This window comes from Babylonia areolata, chromosome 4 (assembly GCF_041734735.1).
Source record: "Babylonia areolata isolate BAREFJ2019XMU chromosome 4, ASM4173473v1, whole genome shotgun sequence".
NCBI classification, from domain to species: domain Eukaryota; kingdom Metazoa; phylum Mollusca; class Gastropoda; order Neogastropoda; family Buccinidae; genus Babylonia; species Babylonia areolata.
The window spans coordinates 8679810-8704809 of record NC_134879.1 but is presented as its reverse complement, the minus strand read 5'-3'; the positions used below and the strand labels follow the sequence as shown (position 1 = coordinate 8704809).

Genomic DNA, 25000 nt, shown 5'->3' with positions numbered 1-25000 from the left:
GGAAGAGAAAGAGAGGTGGAGGTGGAAGTGTGGAAGGGCTGTGGGTTGGGCGTGGTCATGTGCATACTTTCACATCAGTGTGTTCGACACTGGGCTGATGGTTTTGATCTAGACATTTGCATGTTGGTGGTGGTGGTGGTGGTGGTGGTGTGTGTGTCTGTCTGTCTGCCTGTGTGTGCCTGTGTGTGTATCTGTGTCTGTAATGTTTGTGGGTCACATTTTCATTTCATCATAACAAAACATTGTTTTCTGTATTGTCCATTAATAGTTTCCTTTCAGAAAAGATATACCTGTATATGTGACATTTAACAAACTGATCCAAAGTACTTTTTCCGCACCTTCCCGTTTTTTGTTGTTGTTGGTTTTTCTGTTTGTTTGTGTGTGTGTGTGTGTGTGTGGTGTGTGTGTGTGTGTGTGTGTGTGTGTGTGAAAATTCACCGGCAAATAGGAGTCAGGTATATTCGCCAAAACCCCATGCAGGCTAACTGTTTGCATACATGGTTGATATGACTTTGCCAGTTCAGTTCTTTATCAGTGCTAAGGTATATACCCCAAGAACGTGGTGCTGACAAACTTGTTCAATTGAGTTCTTGTTTACTTCGAGCTTTAACGTGAGAGGCTTACACTGGTGTTTTTGTCTTCAGTTGATGTCAGTACCATTCTTTCTGTCTTATGAGGGTTAAGTTCCATGTGGTTTTGATGACACCAGTCTGAGATGTCATTTATTCCTCTCTCTCTCTCTCTCTCTCTCTCTCTCTCTCTCTCTCTCTCTCTCTCTCTCTTTCTCTCTCTCTCGATCTGAGTGGTGACTGATACAGCGTTGGGTGTGGCTGGACTGGCCAATACGGGAGTGCCAGACCTTCCAACACTGTGCGTTGGTGGAATCTGACGCAGGTCTGACTTGGAGCGTTTCTCGTCACTCTTTTTAACTCGGAACGCACTGGCATGTAGCGATACACGAGATATTATTAGGCATGTCATCTTTGCATCTGTTTCCCCAGAACACCCTTGCCAGCCCCGACCCAGAGACGACCCTGCTTCAGTACCTCAGGTCAACGTGTATCCTTGAGAATCACGTCAGTGTGTACGTGTGTACGTGTTATGAGGGCTCGGGTGGATGCCGGCGTGGATGGACGCCGTGAGGTAGCGTGTGTGTGTGTGTGTGTGTGTGTGTGTGTGTGTGTCTGTGTGTGTCTGTGTCTGTGTGTGTCCGTGTCTGTGTCTCTGTGTGTCTGTGTCTGTGTATGTGTGAAAGTCAAAGTCGAAGTCAAAGTTAAAAGTCAAAATTTTATTTCAAGATGTTCAGTTGAATAAGCAACAACTTTTTCTTTCATTGGGCCATATCAAAGAAAAAGAAGAGAAAGTAGATCTATAAAAGATATACATACATACATACATACATAGTTATTATTGTTGTTATTATTATTAGCATAATGATTATTATTTTTACTATTATCGTCATCAACCTTATGATCATATTCCTCACTGCACTCCTCAACTCAAGTTGTTCCAGTACAGCTGACAGGAACCAAGCTGGGATGTGGGGAAGGTGGGTGTGGCGCCTGTACCGTCATGGTGTCCTTCTGGTCTGCGGACTCCGACACTGCTCGGTAATGACAGTGCTTTTCCACTGTGCCATTTGAAGTAAAAACAAGTTTTCATCTTTGGGGTGGGTTGTACAAGCGTTCCCAAAAAGTGAACTGAGTTTGGGGCGTTTGAAAGATCACTTCGCTGCGATTTTGGGTCACATGTATTTGTTTTTAGTTCATTGGGGGAAGTCCTGCATGTATCTTGCACACGTCATCACATATGAACCAAAGGACCAACAAGATATCACTGCCGATATATTGTTTTCTCTTTGAGAAACATGGCAGACGACAAGTTTATGTGAAGTGTGCTGGAGCAGCAAACGCTTTTGTGACTTCTGAAATGAGTGCTGCTTGAAAAGTTTCCGATCACTCAGAGACTCTGATCAAATAGGATCAACAGTAACAGCACAGAGGAAAGAGAAGCTGTGGCAGAAATTACGGGTGCCGTAAACGCAGGAGGTAGATGCACTCGGACAACAAAATCAATGGTCCGAGCTCCGGGAAAAAAAATGTTTCGAAAAAAAAAGGGAAAGAAAAAAACAACGAAAACTATCCCTCAGCTGATAGTGGACCTCCCGAGGATAAACCATGTGCTTGAAAACTGAACTTCAAAATTTTTTGTAGGGTGTAAACTACAACCTGTGTGAAAACTGAACTTTAAATTTTTATTTGTATGATGTAAACTACAGCCTGTGGTTCTTTTAGTTCAGTCTGTGGCAGCCAGAGAACTGCTCTTTTCGTTTAAGCCTCCGGAAGACGCAGAGGTCAACAAAAAACGTGGTGGCTCTAGTCGACAAGGGTCGGTTCTTGTTCATAATAAGGGTCATTTCGCATGGTTTTAAAGCCTAACTCTTGATTGAAAGAATGAATTACACGTATATGTTATTTCTTTCATTGTAACGCGTACATTTTTTTTTTTAATAGGAGCCATAATTTATGACGCTCAATAGAACATTACCATAAGTTCTCGCCAGAATTGTCATCGAAATGTAAGCTGAAACACCAGACGATTCGCCGTTTTGGTTGCTGCGGCCCTCTCATGTTTGGAAAAGATCATATTGTATACATATGGGATGGTATTTTTTACGTTAGGACAGATTTGAAGATCACTTTGCGGAAAAGTACACTTGTGCAATCCGGGTTCCACAGAAAAACGAAAATCCTGATCGGCAAACGAAGCGCCGCTAAAACCGCTCATGCTACCCACCACTGTGCTTTATGCACCGCTTCTGTCTGCAAGTTCAGCGATCAGTCGAGAGACTAACAGTTTATACTTGGGTTTTTATCCTTATAGAGACAAATTATGCATGTGCGTTTGTTGTTGTTGTTGTTCTTTTACCTTTAACGTGATCGTTTCTGTCCTGTCGTGAATGCCGAACTTGCTTCTTTGTGTGTGTGTGTGTGTGTGTGTGTGTGTGTGTGTGTGTGTACAGACACTACAGTGCCAATGCCTGTCTCCTGCCCCTGTGCTCACTGCACGGAATGGCTGTCACCACTGTGGAGGGCATCGGTAGTCTCCGTACCCGTCTCCATCCTGTGCAGGTTGGGTGTGGACGTGAGGGTGTTTTATGTCGGCAATGTTTGTATGCTAGTGTGTGTGAGGGGGTGCATTGTGTTTGTGGGTGTTTGTGAAGGTGGTGCAGGGGGGGTTGTGGGGTGTGTGTTTGTCTGTCTGTGTGTCTGTCTGTGTTTCTGTTACAAGCGCATCATTATGTGAGATTAAATAAAGATTGGATATCTGGGGTTACCCCCCACCCACCAACCCAACTATTCCGCCCGCTTTTCTTTTCAGGAGCAAATTGCATCCCACCACGGTACACAGTGCGGTTTCTGTACACCAGGATTCGTTATGTCCATGTACACCTTGCTCCGTAACAACCCTACTCCTTCTGTTCAACAAATGGAGACTGCGTTTGAAGGTGAATTGAGCTTCTATCTATCCACTCACGCTGCGTGTGTGTGTGTGTGTCTGTGTGTGTCTGTGTGTGTGTCTGTGTCTGTGTGTGCCTGCCTACAAGAGGATGAGAGAAGAGCTGTTGTCTCTTCCAAAGAGCATGTATCAGAATAGATATGGTTCTGGTTCTGTTATTACTATATTACAATCTTGTGGGGTGAGCATGTGAGATTATCCCCACCCTCTCAGTCCACATTCAGTCGGTGAAACACACAACTCTCCAATGTGCTTATCGTTGTTCATTCTTTTGCAGCCGTGTACCGTGTGGTTATTCAAGGGTACAGTACAAAAGAACTAACTAAATGACTGAATGAAAGGATAGATAAGAATTCCCGTGCACAGGCCAAGAACATATAGAGGCCAGTCACAAATGGGTTTTTCTATTGTTTTATTTACAATAGTGATGTAGAGGAAAACTAAGAGGACATAAAGGAGGAGAGATAAGAAGAGAAGACAGTGCCTGAACAGACACAAGTAAACAGATGTCATTAAGCACATGTCAGCACAAATGAATATTGAAGCACATGTATACATATTACATGGAAAGATTATCACTCAGCTTGGAATAAGCAACAACATAATACATATGTGTGAAGACCAAATGCTGACATGAAATGACATTTCTAATACATTTAAATAGTGCAGTTAAAGTGATTGAAGCTATGCTGATTTAGTGAAAGTACACTGACAGTATAGATTAGGTAAAGCTTATACTGTGTCACTCAAATGAATCAGTTTATCATGTTGCACTAAACTGGAGTAAGCCGTATAGGAGAGAGCATGATAACTAAATTACAATTAACAGACTGATACATATCGGGTGGTTTTAACCAATGACTGATATTAATCCAACACTACTTTGTAATCATGACAGAATACTACACACTTCTTAGAGTACTGAGAATCAGTGAAACACTAACCTTCATCAGTGACAGCAAATGAGAAAGAACTTGTCATATGCACTCACTAGAATATTCTCCAACAAACTATTAGTGTGCAGAGACGTCACTGACTGTGGTGTTAAGAAGAATCAAATGGAACACTGCTCCAAGCATATGACGACATGGCAATTATTTAGATCAGTCATAGAGTTGTGACTAACATGTCAGAGCAATATCTGAACAAAGCAATAACTGAACATACTCATATGAACACTAGTACTGTGCCGAACAATACAGTTTACAAATCAACACATTTTACACACTAGTACTTACAGCAATACGTAGTGACGTGTCAGCCGTTGTGAGAACACACACGACACACACTCACACTGCCCACGACGCAGCAAGAGAGAGAGAGCAGCTCTGGTCAGATGACTGACAAGATATGAAATGACCACTCATCACTCACTGTGCCAAGTTATGCAAGTTAAGTGGACTACAAAGACAGTCACGTGTGCTGCAAAGCAAATCGGCACTAATCAGGCCAAATCCGTTGACAACTGTGTTTCGACAAGGTGTTCAGTGACAGATTTTTAAATGATTCCTGAAACGATTTACGTCGGATAAGTTGCAAAAGAAAGAGCTCAACGCCTACTTTCTAATGAGTATAAAATGAAGTGTTGATTACTTAAGATGAATTTATAATCTTAATTTAAGTCACCTGAACAGGGTCAGTTTTAACGAGCTTGTCACGGAAAATTACAAACTGCGTTAAATCAGTTTAACGTAGGCAAACATAAATGGAATAGACTTATAGATGGAATTGCGATGATTCTGCCAGTATATAATACTTGTAGTTTACTGATCCAACAAAAGAGATATTAATTAAATACCACGAAGAAGAAACACGGATTCCAGCTCAGCCAATAGCGTACCGTGACGCGACACTGGTCGAGCCGTGGTCGTCTGGCGAAGAGGACAAAATGATGTAAGCGGAGTGACGTCACACATTCTGTGCGTGGGTTAGTTGCGAAAACTGTTCTCTGCTAATACAGCTTGTGCGTGAGGCAAGCTAATACAGCTTGTGCGTGAGGCAAGTATTGGAGCAAGCATAGCGCTTGGTCACACTAACAACGTGGCTAACTTTGTTATCCATGTGTATTAGTCTATGCCGATGCCTATATGAATTTTGGGGTGGAGGGGGTAGGGAACAGGATTTAGTAAAATTTTACAAAAGCAACAGAAGTAGTGCAGTTGCTGAACCAACAGCAACAACGACACCAGCAACAGCAACAACAAAAAGTATCTGTATGGAGTCTCCTGTCGGACCGACGGATGAGTAGGCAGGCAGGCTTATCTGTCGGTGTGTGTCCTCATATGGGAGAAGAGGCCGATTCTAGATGCACAGCACTTCCCACAGGTGTTGTATGGGAAAACGTCTCCAGAAGCTGAGCCCTGCTTCTTTCGCTCACGCTGCTCCTTAATGGCCAGCGTTCTCTTGTTTTCAAAAGTCTTTATGTCACTACAACACAGCATCCTCCAGCGAGAGCAGTCAAGGGCATCAGTTTCCCAGGAAGTGATGTCGATGTCAGCAACAAAAAAATAACAACAAAAGTAACAGCAGCAAAAGTAGCAACCAGCAGCAACATCAGCAGCAACAAAAGCAGCAGCAACAACAGCAGCCACAGCATCAGTAGCAGCTGCAGCAACAGTAGCAGTAGATCTGTAGTAAGTTCAGCCGTAAAAGGTTAAAGGTCCCAAGGCCTTTCGCAGGCATAGGGGCAGTGAATTCAGTGTAATAAATAAATATGAAGGCGGGGGCCCAGTCCTCTCTTTCCTGTCATTTAACCTTCCTTATATTTATATATATATATATATATATGATAGTCAGTCGTGTCCGACTATGAACATCAGAACAGCAGAGGAGGCAACTGGGCTAGAATTTGATTATAGTGGAGAGTGTCTTGCCCAAGTACATCCCCACTCTCTCGGCCAAGAGGGTTTTAGGACAGTCGGCGTTGGGACCTTCCTTAACCGGGTATCCATTCACGCCGGGGTGGGGTGATGAACAACACGGGCCGAAACAGGGCCTGATTACTGGTGAAGACGACTACAAGTCCAACGAAAAGCCATTCCTTCACGGCTCCACTGAGTACAGCGATGGAAATGAACGGCGCTGACAACACGTTGTTCACATGTTGTGTGCAGGGCAACCTGTGTCGATGCACGGGATACAGACCCATCCTGGATGCTTACCGGCCTTTCACCCAGGTAATAACATCAATGATGATGATAATAACGATAATGATAATAATGATAATCCTCTTCATAATAATAGATCCGTTTACCCTGGTATCAGTTTCGTTTGAAGCGGGAAGATGATAACGATAAGTACACACACACACACACACACACACATATATATATATATATATATATATATATATATATATATATGCGTGTGTGTGTGTGTGTGTGTACATATACATACATACATACAAAGAGTTCACACTCTCTTGGTGTCCTGGGCTCCGCCGACCCTTGTAGAAAGCACTGAGGTAAATACCGAGACCGGTAAAATATGAAAACAGTAGACTCTGCATGTCTTTACACACACACACACACACACACACACACACACACACACACACACACACACACACACACACACATGATATGTGTGTTAATCAAGGGAAATAGAAAAAACAAGAAAATAAACGTTGATGGGGCTCTGACCTGGGTCCTGCCAGTCGACAGTCCGCAGCGTTAACTGTGCCACGGCGGCTGGTGCAACAGACTGTATACCGAGAGAATAGAACCTTTTTTGCAATGAGTAAAACTTTTTTTTTTCTTTCTTTTTTTTTTTTTTCTTTTTTTTTTAAAGGTGGTGAGACTGAGAGTGTTTGTTAATTTTTTGACGGTGACCGCGTAGCGTGAGGTGACCTCCCCTGCTTGTGACGTCACACAAGCGACCTTTGTGTCTTTACTTTCTGCCTTTCTTTCTTCCTACTTCCAGCCTCAGCGTGCACTTGTGTCGAGCCACATGAGCCGCAATCTGAAGTATATGCGTGTTGAAAACAACAAACAACAAACAACAACACACACAAACGGAGGGGAAAAGATCGGGGGAAGGGGGGTGGGGGGGGGGGGGTAGTGTACTTGAAAGCATTTTGCACATGAGATGACAAACATAAAAACATTCCACCATATTATGTAACCTGTCTTTCTTATATATATATATATATATATATATATATATATATATACTGCCCAGGAATCTATTTTCTTCTTTTTTTTCGCGTTTCTTTTTTAATTTTTTTTTTATGATGAGCTCGTGTTTGTGGCATAATAAGCGGGAAAAAAAGAGGAGGGGGGGGGGGCATGTGTTTATATATGCCCGTGTGTTGCATAAAGGAAATGAAAAAAATCTGAAATAAATAAATAAACTTAAACCACTATTTTTTTTGTTTTGCTTTGAAGGGAAGAGTGTGTGCCTTAGGAGACAAGTGCTGCAGAAATGATACCCATATTACGAACTGCAATCCGAATTGGGATGCAACGCCTAGTAGAATCTCAAACGGGTATTCTGTTTCTGACGACTCTCAGAAAGGGGATGCAGATTTCGGCAATGTGCCAAATGAACATTCTCTCTTCAGTGGCATACCGGTTCAGAATGGAGAGGTGAGGACTAAATATCGTGTGTGTGTGTGTGTGTGTGTGTGTGTGTGTACGAGCGTGCGTGCGTGTGTGTGTGTGTGCGCGTGCGTGCGTGTGTGTGTGTGTGCGCGCGCGTGCGTGTGTGTGTGCGCGTGCGTGCGTGTGTGTGTGTGTGCGCGCGCGTGCGTGTGTGTGTGTGTGTGTTCAGGGAGGCATGGATGCATCTGTTGGGTTGTTTTTTCCGTTTTTTGTGTGTCTTTTATTTTTCGCTTTTCAGTGTATGTTTAATTGGAGAGTATGTGTGTTTTGTGTGGTTTTGTATAGATATATGTATAAAAACGCGCGTGTGTGCTATATGTGGGTTTCCCACTGAACGATGTGGAGGCAGCAATGCAAACTGTATCCAATGAATGCATTCCTGTTTGACAAACATGGGTGATCTTAAAATAATAGAATAAAATAAAAATTTAAAAAGGTTAAAGGTCCTAAAATCTGTACAGGGCAGTGTATTCATATCCACTGTGTGAGGGACAGGGCATGGAGAGGCGGGGCCCAATCCTCTCCTTCCGCCGTTCAAACCGGCAGGTACCCGTTCGCACCTGGGTGGAGTGAGGAACACCAGAGTGAAGAGCATTTCCCAAGGCCATGACACCATGCTGAAACGTAGCCTTGAACCCTGGGCACTGAGTGATGCTGACAGCCAAGTTAATGCTGGCCTTGCTGTCCGTTTACAGAGGAATGGAGGTGCCGGCACTGACAGAGAACCAAATGGTACGCTCAGGGACTCCACTCAAGAGACGATTTTCCCTCCACTCCTGAAGGTACAGAATTGCAAAGCACAAATTACAAAGTACTACTGCTCTCTCTCTCTCTCTCTCTCTCTCTCTCTCTCTCTCTCTCTCTCTCTCTCACACACACACACACACACACACACACACACACACATACGCACACACACACACATAATCACAAAACCTCTTCTCACTGCAGCTGGAAGGAAAGGATTTGAACTCCCAGTCCTTGGTGTTTGCGGGTCCTCGTGTCACGTGGTACAGGCCTGTGTCTCTGACCGAACTTCTGGACATCAAGAAACACAACCCCAGCTGCAGAATCGTCGTGGGCAACACGGAGATAGGTACTATAGGCTGAAGCGATCGAATATAGTATGTTAGCATCCTTGTCTCACGAAATGGCTTTGTATTTGCTTGTCTGTCGGTGTTCGGTGTGTGCCTGTTCATCTGTCATTGATGAAGGACGCCGTAAGACATTAGATCTCTGTCTACAGAGTTCACAAAAAGTTAAGGACCATTTTATTAAAGCAGTTGAGTTTACATAAGATATTAAACTAATCGAGAGATTATTCAAATTATGCAGGCTGTTTTAAGTCTTTGAATTATGCAGCCGTATTTAGTCTTTCAATCATGCAGGCTATATTTAGTCTTTGAATTGTGCAGGCTGTATTTAGTCAGAAACCATGGAGGCTGTCTTTAAATAATGCAGGCTGTATTTAGTCTTAAATCATGCAGGCTGTATTTAGTCTTAAATCATGCAGGCTATATTCAGTGTTGAATTATGCAGGCTGTATTCAGTCTTTAAATCATGCCGGCTGTATTTAGTCTGTATTTAGTCTTAAATTATGAGGCTTATTTAGTCTTAAATCATACAGGCCTATTTAGTCTTAAATAATGCAGGCTGTGTTTAGTCTTAAACCATGCAGGCTGTATATAGTCTTTGAATCGTGCAGGCTGTGTTTAGTCTTAAATCATGCAGGCTCTATTTATTCTTTAAATCATGCAGGCTGCATTTAGTCTTGATTTAGGCAGGCTGTATTAAGTCTTTAAATCATGCAGGCTGTATTTAGTGTTGAATCATGCAGGCTGTGTTCAGTCTTAAATTATGCAAGCTGTATTCAGTCTTTAAATCATGCAGTCTGTATTCACTCTTTAAATCAAGCAGGCTGTATTTGGCCTTTAAATCATGCAGGCTGTATTTAGTCTTAAATTATGCAGGCTGTATTTAGTCTTTGAATTAAGCATGCTGCATTTAGTCTTAAATTACGCAGGCTGTATTTAGTCTTTGAATCATACAGGCTGTATTTAGTCTTGAATCATGCAGACCGTATTCAGTCTTTAAATCATGCAGGCTGTATTTAGTCAACCACTGGCCTCGCACTGAATGCACAAACGACTGTTTCAGGCACATGTGTGCCATGAACAGCTTGAAGAATGCGTTTGGAAATGGATGTTTCAGCCAAAAACCTAGTAATTCCGTGGTTTACGAACGATAGGTGTAGTTTCTCATCATAGATAAGATTCAAGTGCAAGAAAGCACCTCTGTCTATATGTGGTGGTCATTACACTGGCTGCTTGTCCTGCTGACTGGCGAAATTTCAGCGTCATTTCACCACACCCAAAGAAGAAAACTGTGCAAGTGCCCCACTGGTCCTTAATTGTTTTGTGAACCCTATGTCATATTATTCGTTCTTTGATATGCTATCTGGGTTTCGTCCTGTCTCTTTCAGATACTCTGCGTGTCTCTGTCCTGTTTGTCTCCCCCTCCCTGGCCCATTTTCCGGCCTCCCTCTCCTCCCTCCGCCTCATCAATGTCGGTCTCTACATCAGTTCTATCTTTTAACCCCTAGACCGCCGTACTTTTAGTGAGATGACGTCGGTGTGGCATCAGTTTTAATTGCGTTTCCTACTTTTTGTGAACATTTCAGTGATGTGATTGGTTTTGCTGAACAATTGTTACATGACTCATAAACGAAGAAGTCCAAATTAAGAATGGTGGCCAACAGCCTGACCTATCTTTTCTCAGTGAGGTGACAGTCCTTCTCTGACGAGTATACTTGTCAGCAGCAGTCAAGAGGTTAAAAATTAATGAATCAGCGAGCATGTTGATAGATATTTCATTTTTTTGAATGTACATATTGAAAATTTCGAAATTTTCTTTTCATTATGGGGTGTGTGTGTGTTTGTTTGTGTGTGTGTGTGTGTGTGTGTGTGTGTGTGTCTGTGTGTGTCTGTGTCTGTGTGTGTGTGTGTGTGTATGTGTGTCTTTGAGTGTGTGTGTGTGTGTGTTTGTCTGTCTGTAAGTCTCTACCTTTCCCCGTTTCTGTCTCTATCTGTATGTTGACATGCTCATAATATAATGTGTGTGTGTGTGTGTGTGTGTGTGTGTGTGTGTGTGTGTGTGTGTGTCTGTCTGTCTGTCTGTCTGTCTGTCTGTATCTGTGTGTGTCTATGTGTGACTTAAAGTGCATGTGTGTGTGTGTATGTGTGTGTGCTTGTGTGTGTGTGTGTGTCTGTCTGTCTGTCTGCATCTGCGTAATGTAATGTAATGTAATGTAATGCAAAGCAATGTAACGGTGTTTTTGCCTGTGGTTGGTGGCCAACCAAACCAGGCGTGGAGGTGAAGGTGAAAAAACAGCTGTACCCAGTGTTGGTGTCCGCTACCCGGGTACCTGAACTGACCATTGTCCAGCGAGTGTCCAGCGGCATCCGATTGGGGGCCTCTGTCACACTGGCCACCCTGGATCGGACTCTGAAGGATGCCATTGGGGACTTGCCTGGTGGGTGGACGTCTTCTGTCTCCTTCTCATCACCATTCGTCCTCTTCTTCTTCTGTTTGTCCTGTCACACGTGCTGGTGTTGCAGACATCTAGTTGGTCTTTCACAGAATGTTATCAAAAGAATGAATAGGGAGGAGAGGATGACGTGTTGCTTGGTGAGTTGGGGGAAATAGACAGAAAGACTGTGAAATCAAAGATGAAGATTTAAAAGTCTTCTTCTTCTTCTTCTGCCCACTCTTCTCGTTCTCCTTCTCCTCTCTTGTGATAAGAAAGTAATACAATGTATATATATAATCAAGGTTCGTAGGGTCCTTTCAAGTCCTTTTAAGTCCTTAGGAATTGGATTTTGGTCAAAAGGCCTTTTAAGTGCTTTGATTCAGCAAGTTGGTCCTTTTAACTCATCAGGAGGTCCTTTTAATTTTTGAAAGGTGCTGTTAAGTCCTGTTTTATGAAGAGAAAGAGACTTGAGAACGAAACTGAAACACCTTCGACGCCAAAACCGCAAGTTGCAAAGCGCGTTGAAAGATGCCGACGCGATCGTCTGAAACTCAGTACTTACTGTGGGAGGATACAGCCTATAGGCCTAGGCCCTAACAGTAGTGCGCTTTCTGCTCGGTGGCAGACGTGAAGCGTGGTACAGTGGCTGTGAGTCACGCCTGCTGCTGTTTCTTAGGCCTAGCCTACAGTGACGTGAATTGCAAAGACTAAATACGACAGTCAAATGGGATTAGCTGTTCTTCCGTTTATGAGAGGTAAGTGTCTGCTGTTCTGCATGTCAAATAGATTGGGGTGTACTGTAAAGTCATGTCGGCAAAGGTCCTTTTAAACTGATTTGAGGTCCTTATAAAGTCCTTTAAAGGTCCTTTTTTGGCTTCATGCCCACCACCTGGGAACCCTGATAATATATATATATATATATATATATATATATATGTGTGTGTGTGTGTGTGTGTGTGTGTGTGTGTGTGTGTGTGTGTGTACAGAGGAAATGACACGCGTGTTCTCTGCCTTTGTGGAGATGTTACGCTGGTTTGCTGGACACCAGATTCGCAACGTGGCTGTGAGTACAGACTGTGCTGTCTCATGTCTTCTCTCCGACTCTGTCTCTCTTTCTGTCTCTGTCTCTCTGTCCCTGTTTCTCCTTCTGTTTCTCTCTCTCGCTCTCTCTCTCTCTCTCTCTCATTCTCCCTCTCTCTTCTTCTCTTTCTCTCCCTCCCTCCCTCTACTCTCTCCCTCTCGTATAAATCAGTTGACTCAACATCAGAGTTTTGTTCTGTCTGTCTGACTAGTTGTCTGTCTGTCTGTGTCAATCTCTGTATCTTTCTCCATGCTGTTTCTGACAGTCTGTTGTTATGTCTGTGTCTGTCTTTCTGTCGAACACACACTGAGGGTGTTCCAGTTTCAAGAAGTGATTCATGTACGCTACACCACATCACAAAGAAAAGCGGAGCAGATGCCTGACTCACGCAAAAAGCCCAACGTTCTGGTCAGGCATTGGGTCCCTGCCCTAGGTTTGTGTGAAATATCAACATGAAATAAAATACATTAATGAAATGAATAAGCAGAGACAAAGAAGCATACCTGTATCAAAATGAAAGATAACGCAAAACATGAAATGAAATAAAATACATAAATGAAATGAATAAGTAGAGACATGGAAGTGCGTTCAAATGAAAGATAACGTAGAAGTCAGAAGATTGAAATAAACGATGCCGTGTTCCAGGCTTTGGGAGGCAACATCATGACCGCCAGTCCTATCTCGGATTTGAACCCTCTTCTCCTCGCCTGTGGGGCCCACCTGGAGTTTATTTCCACAGGTGTGTTGGTGGAGAGGTGGGCGAATCATGTGTGTGTGTGTGCGCGCGCGCGTGCGTGTGTGTGTGTGTGGTGTGTGTGTGTGTGTTGTTGTTGTTGTTGTTGTTGTTGTGTCTGTATCTGTGTCTTGTGTGGGTGCATGTCTGTGTTTTCAAGTGTCTCCCTGTATACTTTTCGTATCAAACAGAATGCTCTGAATGATGTGATCTAAGAGTCAATGTCATTGATAAGGTATTGATTTTACATCTTGGTTATATATGAACTTTAACTGCAGTTAAGCTCACGGTTTAATCCTTTAATTTTTTATTGTTTCTGATGGTGTGTGTGTTTGTGTGTGTGTGTGTGTGCGCGCGCGCGTTTGTGCGTGTGTGTGTGTTTGTACGCGCGCGCGCAGAGGGGTGAGGCGCGGTGTGTATGAGGGTGCACGTTCATGTCCGTTTATATGTATACCTGTGTGTGTGTGTGTGTGTGTGTGTGTGTGTGTGTGTGCATTTGTGTTTACCTGTGTCAATGCATATTGTGAAAAATGTTTATTTGGTGACAGTAAATCATGATGCAAAATGTGTATATCAAACATACTTTTGTCTTGTTGCCGCCCTATTTTTATTTATTTTTTCTTCTTTATCTAAAAAGAGGCGTCACGGTAGAATCGGTTTGGCGTTGGACTTCTTGGGAAGTGTGGAATGGGCCCCGCCTTTCAATGCTAAGCTCTAGACAGAGTGGACATTAGTTCACTGCCCCGCCTTTCAGTGCTAAGCTCTAGACAGAGTGGACATTAATTCACTGCCCCGCCTTTCAGTGCTAAGCTCTAGACAGAGTGGACATTAATTCACTGCCCCGCCTTTCAGTGCTAAGCTCTAGACAGAGAGGCATTAATTCACTGCCCCGATGGCCGTAAAAGGTTACAGGACCTTGACCTTTTATTCTTACACGTGTGCAGAAGATTACAATGGCGGGTCTAAGGGCCATGGATTCATTTTGCAAAATTCATACCTGACCGACTCTGCCACGGCGCCTCTTCAGGTGAGGAAATAGATAAAGGAGAACTGCACTCCGAGGGAGTTCGGTGGCAGAGTTGTGTGTCCTGTGCAGATGGAAGCAGACGTGAAGTTAGGATGGACGGTTCTTTCTTCAAGGGCTACCGCAGAACTGCCGTTCGTCCCGACGAGATCCTCCTGTCCGTTCTCATCCCCTTCTCTCACAAGGTGAGGAGATAACAAGAACTTTATTACCTCTCAAAGAGAAATTACGACGGTTGAAGAAAAACAAACGTGAACAATCAAAACACAAAAACATCCAGGATCAGGATCAGGATTTGGGGTGTTATACAACTTAGCCATTTTTGGCTTTTTATGCCCCTTCAAATTTACTCCTTTACATTGTTGGTCAGGTCGTTGACTAGCTCAGTCATTTTATCCATCAAAGTCATATTTCGCTTTTGTCAATAGCTCGTGTTTATCTATGAGGTTCTTAAAAGTTTTAATACCAGGTGCACGTTTGATATTTTTTGTTAATTTGTTCCAATAATTTGATCATCACCCTTCCCAAAAAGGGCAATCTCCAGCAGTGTCAAAACTACCGCACCATCAGCCTGATTAGTCATCCCAGCAAAGTCATGTTGAAGATCCTGCTTAACAGACTGAAACCACAAGCAGAAAACATCATTGCTGAAGAACAGGCAGGTTTCAGACCAGGAAGGAGCACAACTGAACAAATCTTCAACTTGAGGTTGCTATGTGAGAGGTACCATCAACACCAACAAGACCTCTACCACGTCTTCATTGATTTTAAGAAGGCATTTGACAGGGTCTGGCATGCAGCTTTGTGGGCTACCATGAATCTGTACAACATCAACGCCAACCTGATCAGACTGATACAGCACCTCTATGACAAAGCCACCAGCGCCGTCTACCTCAACAATAGCATCGGGGACTGGTTCAGAACCACAGTCGGAGTGAGACAAGGCTGTCTACTCTCCCCAACACTCTTCAACATCTTCTTAGAAAGAATAATGACTGACGCACTGGAAGAGCATGTAGGAACAGTCAGCATAGGCGGCAGAACAATCACAAACCTACGTTTTGCCGACGACATTGATGGACTGGCTGGAAAAGAAGAAGAACTGGCAAGCCTGGTCAAACATCTAGACAAAGCCTCCACATCGTATGGAATGCAAATCAGTGCGGAGAAAACCAAACTGATGACTAACAACACCAACGGCATCAGCATTGACATCAAAGTCAACGACGAAAAGCTTAAAACAGTCCACAGCTTCAAATATCTGGGAGCAATCGTGTCAGATGAAGGATCTAAACCAGAAGTACTCTCGAGAATTGCCCAAACAACAACGGCACTCAACAAGCTGAACACCATCTGGAACAACAAAAACATCGCTCTCAGCTCAAAAATCAGACTGATGCGTTCCATGGTTATATCAATATTGCTCTACGCCTGCGAGACTTGGACCCTGACTGCAGACATCGAGAGAAGAATCCAAGCTGTCGAGATGAGATGCTTTCGTAGACTACTTGGCATCTCCTACAGAGACCACATCACTAACACGGAAGTGAAGAACAGAATCCAGCAAAGTATTGGACCCTACGAAGACCTTCTGTCCATAGTGAAAAAACGCAAACTTAGGTGGTATGGACACATCTCCCGATCATCTGGTCTTGCCAAAACGTTCCTGCAAGGCACCGTACAAGGAGGCAGAAGGAGAGGACGGCAGAAAAAGAGATGGGAAGACAACATCCGGGGGTGGACAGGCTTGACGCTCGGTGACGCCCTGAGGAAATCAGAAAACCGTGAAGAGTGGAGAGGGGTGGTGGCCAGGTCAGCAGCGGTGCCCCAACGGTCTGAACCCAGACTACGGGAGAGGTGAAGGTGAAGGTGAATTTGTTACTCTGTTACTAAATGTAAACTTTCTGAGATTTGTTTTGGAATACTGTTTAAATATTTTGTCTGTACTGTTTCTTGTAGTGTCTACCTTTGGAGTACAAAAAAGCATGCTTTGTTTACATCGTCAAACCCATTTAATATTTTGTACGTCTGTATCAAGTCCCCTCTTACTCTTCTTGCTTTAAGTGATGGTAGTTGTAAGTACTTTAATCTTTCTTGATATGAATAATCTTTTATGCTATAGACCAGCTTTGTTGCTCTTCTTTGGGCCCTTTCTATGGCATGTGACTGCTTTATTTGCGTTGGGTACCATACAGTGTTTCCATATTCTAGGATAGGTCTAACTAATGTTTTATATAACCGTAAGAAAGTAACCTTACCTATAAATGTAAATGCGTTTTTTATTATTCCAATCATTCTGTTCGCTTTGTTAATACTATTTGTTATATGTTTGTCAATTGATAAATCACGACTTTAAAGGCAACATTAAACAAAGATATTTCTATGTATAAAAGCTTTGCAAATATTCACTTTAAAACCTTGTATTCAGTATCATATAATATCTCCTAAAGATACGAACTATAACATTGCTCATGTCATATTTGTACATTTTTATTCTGCACATTGCCACGTGTTCTCAAATTTGATGTTAAGAATTTATTATTTCAGAAACTAAAACGTGCTCGCTCGCGCATTCACACACACACACACACACATACACAACACAAAAAACACACACACACACACACACACACACACACACACACACACACACACACACACACACACACACACACGCACACACACACACACACACACACACACACACACACACACGCACACACACACACGCACACACACACACACACGCACACACACACACACACACACACACACGCACACACACACACACGCACACACACACACACACACACACACACACACACACACACACACACACACACACACACACACACACCTTAAGGGTGAACTGAACGTGGAGCCTCCTGCCCCAACAGAACGAGTTCATGCACGCCTACAAGCAGGCCAACCGGAAGGAGGACGACATCGCCATTGTCAACGCCGCCATGCGCGTGGTGCTGGACGAGAGATGCACAGTGCGGGACCTGACTCTGGCCTTTGGGGGCATGGCCACCACCACCGTCACGGCCACACGCACCAGGACACACCTCTTGGGACGGTAAGAGACCCCGTAGAGAGTGGAGTTTAATTCTTTCCGTTCGAACGACAGAAAGAGGTTTTCGTATATCTTTGTTCGCAAAGCCACGCCATCACTTACCGCAGATCCGTTACTTCTGCAGCTGCTGCTGCTGCTTCTGTTGCTCCTACTGCTAATACTTTTGCTGCTGTTGTTACTTCTACTGCTGTTGCTGCTGGTTATGCTGTTATGTCTGTTGCTGTTACTGTTACCTGAACTGCTGTTGCTTGGCCATCAGACACCCACTGGAAAGAAAAAGAAGACTGGCTGTCCTGAATGAGTTAACGGGCTGTTGGCTGACGCTTTTAATCCCTTAATTACTGAACCTTGTGAAAGGAGATCATTGTGAAATGAGTTGAATTAGGGTTTCTGCTTTTTGTGTACTTCTAAACGGCGTAATTGATAATGCCGAACAACTGTACAGAGGAAGGAGTCCAAACATTTAAGTGATGACTAACATCCTGACCTTCAGGGTCACAGTGAAGTGACAACCTTCACTGACGAGCATATGCGTGAGCAGCAGTCAAAGAGTCTAGGTCAAGCAATTCGGGGCTAGGGTCTTGTTTCGGTGAAGGATTGTCGTTCGATGGAGCGAGGTCGGGGTGGGGGTGTAGGAGGGTTTTGGGGGGGGGAGAGGGTCCTGAGTGTCTTTTTGAGTGGGAGGTCAGTCTGGTGTTCCAAGGGGAAGTCCTGGATGTCTGATGAGGGATGAAGTCTTGGGATAGTGAGCGACTGAACATAATTGTTATAAGGGGGCAGGGGTGTGAGAGAATGGGAGGCTGGGAGGGGTGAGGGGGGCGCCGTAGCAGAAGCGGGTTGGTCGTTGGCCTTAGGATCCAGTGATTACCAGTGGTCAGCGTTCGAGGTCCCGTTACGGCATGGTGCTGTGTCCTTGTGTGTGTGTGTGTGTGTGTGTGTGTGTGTGGCCACGTTGCAGCATCACGCTTTCTCCGGGGAAAGCAACTCGAATTTCACAGAGAGAAATCTGTTGTGACTAAAGGTAATAAATCAGAAATACAAAATACACAAACAGAACATACATCAATCCTGTTTTCAGTCAGTCTGTCTTCCTCAGAGCATGGAATAAAGAGCTACTGGACAACACCTGTGACCTGCTGACCTCTGACCTGACCCTTGACCCCGGGTCACCAGGAGGGGTCGTGGAGTATAGACGCTCGCTGGCAGTCAGCTTCTTCTTCAAGTTTTACATGACTGTGTTAAAACAGCTTCATGAACAGGTAATGTGTGTGTGTATGTGTGTGTGTGTGTGTGTTTGTTACGCACGTACTTACATATCGTGCGCCCGTGTATGTATGTGTTCGCTGTATGCTTGAGTGTTACACACGTGTTTTTATGCTGCTTTTTTTAAAAGTACGTATTGCTGAAAGCCCCGCCGAGCGTTACACACGTGTTTTTATGCTGCTTTTTTTAAGTACGTATCGCCGAAAGCCCCGCCGACTGCGAAAACTGTCAGTGTCAAATGAGTTAACACGAGAAGCCAATGGGGACTCTCTCTGACCTCTTCATTTGATGTTGTGTTTTTTAATCATATCTATCGATGCATAGGATCTTATGTAGGCATCTATAGTTCAAAAGGAACCTCTTTTTTTATTCTGTGTGTTTTTAAGATGTAAAGATTCCCAGCGGTAGATGAGCGTGGATTGGAACATTTGATTTTAGGAATCTCAGTTTGAGACTTAGGGTACATCAACACAGCACACCGTTTTGGGTTGTTTTTTGTTGTTGTTGTTGTTTTGTTGTTGTTGTTTTTTGTTTGCTTGTTTTTTGTTTTGTTTGTTTGTTTTTTGTCTTGTTTTGTGTTTGTTTTGTTTTGTTGTTGTTGTCTTTCTTCTTCTTTTTTTTTGGGGGGGTGGGGTGGGGGGGGAGGGGGATTTGCAAAGCAACAGAAAACATCCAGAGCTTTGACATCAGTAAGAACATACAACAGTTTGTAATAAAACAAGTCAAACCAGACACAAACCGAAATAAACAGGAAGACACAAAGGGAGGCTGCTAAACAGAGACTGGATCTGTATGAGCTTCTGACCTATCCATCTGGCCCCCCTCCCCCTGCTACTCCTGTATGTGTGTGTTGTGTCTATGTTGTTGTTTTGGGGGGGGGGGGGGGGTGTGTGTGTGCTTGTGTCAATGTTTGTGTGTGTGTGTGTGTGTGTGTGTGCAGGGCGTGGAGGGGATCAGCCCCATCCCCCCGAGGGATCGGACGGCGGTAGATCCCCCGGAGCGGGGCCCCAGTCACGGCCTGCAGTGGTTCTCCCTGGCCCCGGAGGTCGAGTCCCCGAACAGTGCCCTGCGCCGCCCCGTGGTGCACCGGTCAGCCTACAAGCAGACCACCGGGGAAGCCGTCTACGTGGATGACATGGCGCCCAGGAAAGGTAGAGAGAGGAAGTCTGTTTGATGTGCCTTCACAAAGGCTGGTGATTGTAGTCATCGAGTTAAAGTATTGATTATTCTGTTTGATGCGCCTTCACAAAGGCTGGTGATTGTAGTCATCTAGTTGAAGTATTGATTATTCTGTTTGATGTGCCTTCACACAGACTGGTGATTGTAGTCATCTAGTTAAAGTATGGATTATTCTGTTTAGTGTGTCATCACACAGACTGGTGACTATAGTCATCTAGTTAAAGTGTTGATTATTCTGTTTGATGCGCCTTCACACAGACTGGTGATTGTAGTCATCTAGTTAAAGTGTTGATTATTCTGTTTAGTGTGTCATCACACAGACTGGTGATTGTAGTCATCTAGTTAAAGTATTTTCGCATTTCAGTTTCATCTTTTTTTTCAAAAATAGATTTTAAAATGTAGAAGAGGAATGTTGCACACTTACCGATGGTATTAGCGGAGATTAGAAAAGAGAGATAAACCACTCGCGGCAGGTCCCTTCTTACTGTCTATAACAGTGCTGAAGCCGTTTTGAGGCACACACGCAGTGCGGAAGGGTTGGGGTAAATCACCCTCTCCTTCCCCACCTGAAGGAAACTGGTCGGTTCTGACGGCACACACACACACAGCTGCAGTAAAGCGAAAGTTAAGTTATGCCTGGAATTTCCCACGTGTAGTAAGATTCGCTGTATACAATGAAAACCGATTCATTTTTGCTTGGTTTTTAGCACGTTTGCATCTGCTTGAATGTAGATAATATAAAAAGAAAATAAAGCAGCTCCCCCCACCACCAACTCCCCCCCACCCCCTCCCCCAGCGCAATGTTGCACATGAGAGAGACAGTTGTAAATTATTGAACTGCGTTTTCGTAACGCTACTTTTTCTTCACACTTTCTGGTTTACATCACCATTTCTTAAAAAAAAAATATATATATATATATCAAAACATAAAACACATATTCAGCTCTGTCTCTCTTCTAACATCTGTCTATACATACATACATGCATACATGAATACATACATACATAATTTCATATAGATCTATCAGTATGTAAATCTAAATCTATCTATATGTACATAATCATATATATAATTCATATATACGAACGCTTCATGTTGCCCAAGCAGACCGTTGTACTGTGCTCTATCTCTCTCTCTAAGTCTCTGTCTCTGTCTCTCTCTATCTCTCTCTCTCTCGGGAGTTTTACATGGCTGTTAAAAGCATCTACGATTCTGTACTTGTATGTGTTCGTGACAAAGGTATTTATTCAGACTTTTTTCAGTGTCCAAGAGGGGTTAAACACGGTTGTATGCTAAGCTCACAGCTGTTTTCCTTTTTCATTGGTGAATTGGCAGTGGAGTTATCAAAGAAGGGGAGACATGGAATACAAATGATACCTAGCGCAACAGATTTGCTCTTAATGCTATTTGCTGATGATGTTGTTCTCTTGTCTGACACACCCATAGGGTTACAAAATCAATTAAATGCCCTTAAGCAAGAAGCAGACAGACTACAACAAACAGTGAATCTCGATAAGACCAATATTATAGTTTTCCGCAATGGAGGTCATCTTTCGACTCGTGAAAAATGGTGCTGTGGTGATAGGGAAATAAAAGTAACCAATACATATAAATATTTAGGAATGTTATTCACAACAAAATTGAGTTTGACATCTGCGTGGGATGAAGCAAACAGAAAAGGGAAAAAAGGTGTAATCCAAATTATAAAATCACTCAGGAGACTAAGTTCGACTGACGCTTTCCTTTCGTTTGGGCGGGGCAAAGGCAGCTCATGAATAATGAATGCGTGTCGCGGCGCAGGCTGCCTGGCTTCAGCAATTTCTGCAAGTGGTTTATCTCTCTTTTCTAATCTCCGGTATTAGTCATCTAGTAAAGTATTGATTTTCACATTTGAATATCTTTTCAACAATACGTAGATAAAAAGATCGGGGCGGGTGGGCTGGTGAGCTGGGAGAAACAGGATAGATCGAGGATTAAATAAAATATGAATGCTTGAAACAATTACGACTTCGATTGAAAATAATTACGAATGATTACGAATACAGTATTTTAAAAAAAATCCTTTACTTTATGGACTTCGTAAAATTTATGGACTTCGTAAAAGGGAAAATTTATGGACTTCGTAAAAGGGAAGTCGTTAATCTAACAAGAGAAATAGCTGATAAAGAAAGACACACACAACAACAACAACGCACAAATAACAAAAATCCCACAGAATAGTGGGACAATTCCTTCGTATTCTTCAGACATGTATACAAAACATATAAACATTCCAGTCTTGCCATGCACTGTGTGGAATGGATTATGAAGGGAACCAGTGTCTTTGAAGCAGAGAAGTCCACCAAGGAACAGGATTCTGTTTCATGCATTGACCCTATACTGTTTCCAGTCAGGCGCCGTGGCACAGTCGGATGGGCGTTGGACATCTGGCCCAGTGTTCACCACTGACCAGGAATCGATGCTCCAGTTCGGCATGGTAGTATGCCCTTAGTAAAGGCACTTTACTCCGATTTTCTAAACTGCACGTGACTAGGTACCTGACTTCGGTTGGGAAAGGTTAAAACGGCGAATGGAGAGGATTGGGTCTTGCCCTGGACACAGTGAATATGAATTCACTGCCCCTCTTACCGTAAAAAGCTATGAGACCTTTAACTTGTTTTGTTTTCAAATGGTACCAAATGGGAAGATTGACACCCAACAAGAAATAACGTAGACGAAAGTTTCCTTACTTAGAACTTTATATTTCAGTGCTTACAAGCAAGTTCCAGCTTTCAGTTCTGAGTAAGGAAACCGTCTGTGTGAATCCAGAATCAGACAACCTGCACCAACTAAATAGCTTAACCTTCTCAATCCCCCCCACACCACACCCCCCCCCCGGCCGCCCCCCCCCCCCCCAACTCTCACAGGCGAGCTGCACCTTGCCCTGGTTCTGAGCAGCCAGGCACGGGCCAGGCTTATCAGGGTGGACCCTACTGCCGCCCTCAGTATGCCAGGGGTCGTGGACTACATCTCCAACAAGGACATCCCTGGCAAAAAGACCTGGAGTCTGCAAGGCAGAGATGCTGAGGAAATATTCGCCTCGGAGGAGGTTGGGGAGGAGAGAGAGAGAGAGAGAGAGAGAGAGAGAGATGACGCTTTAATACTTCACAGTCATTGACTTAAAAACCCGTGTGGCAGGGCGGAACAACGCCTGTTTCCTTTCATCAGACCCCAAAGTTTGAATAATGCAAGGAAAACAAAAGAGTATTTGTAGGCATGCATGCAACAAAAATACATTAAAGTGATTTGATCATACGAATGTCACCTAACCTTTTCAGTGCCTTTTCTTTCAAACTGTCCACAAGAAATCTTGATTAATTAATGAGTATGAGAGAGAAATATTTGTTGTTGTTTTGTGTTGTTGTTGTTGCTGTTGTTGTTGGGTTTTTTTGTTTTTTTTGTTTTTTGGGGGGGGCCTGGGGGGGGGACCTAAAAGGTATGTGCATGTGTTACCGCTAGTGCGTCTGTGTGTGTGTGTGTGTGTGTTCTTCAGTCGTCCATCTGAATAAACTGCCAACTAGGCATTCTTCCAAGTGCGCGCGTGCGTGTGTGTGTGTGTGTGTGTGTGTGTAATGCATGTGTGAGTGCAGATTAAGTGTGTGTGTGTCTGCGTGCGTGCGTGCGTGCGTGTGTGTGTGTGTGTGTGTGTGTGTGTTACTATTAGTTCTAATGATAGAAAAACAGATAGGAATCAACAGTTCGTTCAGCATTGGTGTCAGTGTAGTGATAATCATCGACATAATCATAATCATAATAATAATCATAATAATACATTTTTATAACGCTTTCAAACCTCTCGAAGCTTTCTTACAATAAACACGTTAGACATACACAACTGAATCACACAAGAACACACGCACGCGTGCATACATACACACGCGCGCGCAAGCATAGAAGGACTAGATGTGGCTCCATAGAAAACAGATGGTGTGTTCAGGTGATACACCAGGGGCAGGTCATTGGCGCCATCCTTGCGGACACACTGACCAACGCACAGAGAGCAGCCCAGGCCGTGGAAATAAGCTATGACGTCATGGAGCCCGTCATCACCATTGCGGTAAGTCAGTAAATGAACCACTGTGCCAGTATGGCGTTCAAAACGTTAATTTCAGAAAGAAAAAGAAAAGGTCGGTGCTCTTAAAGCTCGTCATACATCTATGTCCCGGCTACTTTGGGGTTTTACTGTGCCGAATCAGTCACAGATATATGTAAAGCATGTGGTGTAGTCTTTTTTTTTACCCAGAACTTTGAAATACCCGAATTAGTTTGAAAAACTCTGGCAGCAAAAATGGTGAAGATTTGCATTGCTGTCCACATTCTTCTCACGATGTATTCCTCTATCACAGTTGCTTCTGAAAAAGTCAGGTGAGAGGTTCTCCTCTGTAACCGGTAACTATGTGGCCCAGTACTACCTGCCGCATGTCAGTAGTAGACAGTAAACTCATCACGAAAACCCGACCTGGAGAGGCATGGGCTCCGCCAGGTTTGACTTGCCCAAGGCACGCCGCGCCGCATGGAGAAACAACTGTTGAGGGAAGGAGATAGAGGGGAAGACAGAAAAAAAAGCGATGGACTGGCAACATTGGAGAATGGACGGGAACACCATTGCCGGAGCCCATGCTTTGACACGCAACTGGAGTGATGGCCTAGAGGTAACGCGTCCGCGTAGGAAGCGAGAGAATCTGAGGGCGCTGGTTCGAATTACGGTTCAGCCGCCGATATTTTCTCCCCCTTCATTAGACCTTGAGTGGTGATCTGGACGCTAGTCATTCGGATGAGACAATAAACCGAGGTCCCGTGTGTAGCATGCACTTAGCGCACGTAAAAGAACCCACGGCAACAAAAGGGTTGTTCCTGGCAAAATTCTGTAGAAAAATCCACTTCGACAGGAAAAGCAAATAAAAAACTGCACGCAGGAAAAAATACAAAAAAAAATGGGTGGCGCTGTAGTGTAG

General features: G+C 43.7%; 2 protein-coding genes across 2 annotated transcripts in view; both read left to right on the top strand.

The window, feature by feature from the left end:
* The window catches only part of LOC143281380 (aldehyde oxidase 4-like), a 9723-nt gene extending 3119 nt beyond the window's left edge, over window positions 1-6604 (top strand). The window contains exons 2-6 of the mRNA XM_076586585.1: window positions 1002-1059; window positions 1514-1610; window positions 3023-3131; window positions 3382-3508; window positions 6531-6604. Of these exons, the coding sequence (XP_076442700.1) occupies window positions 1002-1059; window positions 1514-1610; window positions 3023-3131; window positions 3382-3508; window positions 6531-6604 (465 nt within the window). The remainder of the gene's footprint in view (window positions 1-1001; window positions 1060-1513; window positions 1611-3022; window positions 3132-3381; window positions 3509-6530) is intronic.
* Window positions 6605-8734: 2130 nt separating this feature from the next.
* LOC143281379 (xanthine dehydrogenase/oxidase-like) overlaps window positions 8735-25000 on the top strand; it is a 37700-nt gene continuing 21434 nt past the window's right edge. The window contains exons 1-11 of the mRNA XM_076586584.1: window positions 8735-8902; window positions 9072-9216; window positions 11485-11652; window positions 12636-12712; window positions 13376-13469; window positions 14560-14672; window positions 17385-17566; window positions 18660-18822; window positions 19767-19977; window positions 22913-23094; window positions 23983-24102. Of these exons, the coding sequence (XP_076442699.1) occupies window positions 8735-8902; window positions 9072-9216; window positions 11485-11652; window positions 12636-12712; window positions 13376-13469; window positions 14560-14672; window positions 17385-17566; window positions 18660-18822; window positions 19767-19977; window positions 22913-23094; window positions 23983-24102 (1623 nt within the window). The remainder of the gene's footprint in view (window positions 8903-9071; window positions 9217-11484; window positions 11653-12635; window positions 12713-13375; window positions 13470-14559; window positions 14673-17384; window positions 17567-18659; window positions 18823-19766; window positions 19978-22912; window positions 23095-23982; window positions 24103-25000) is intronic.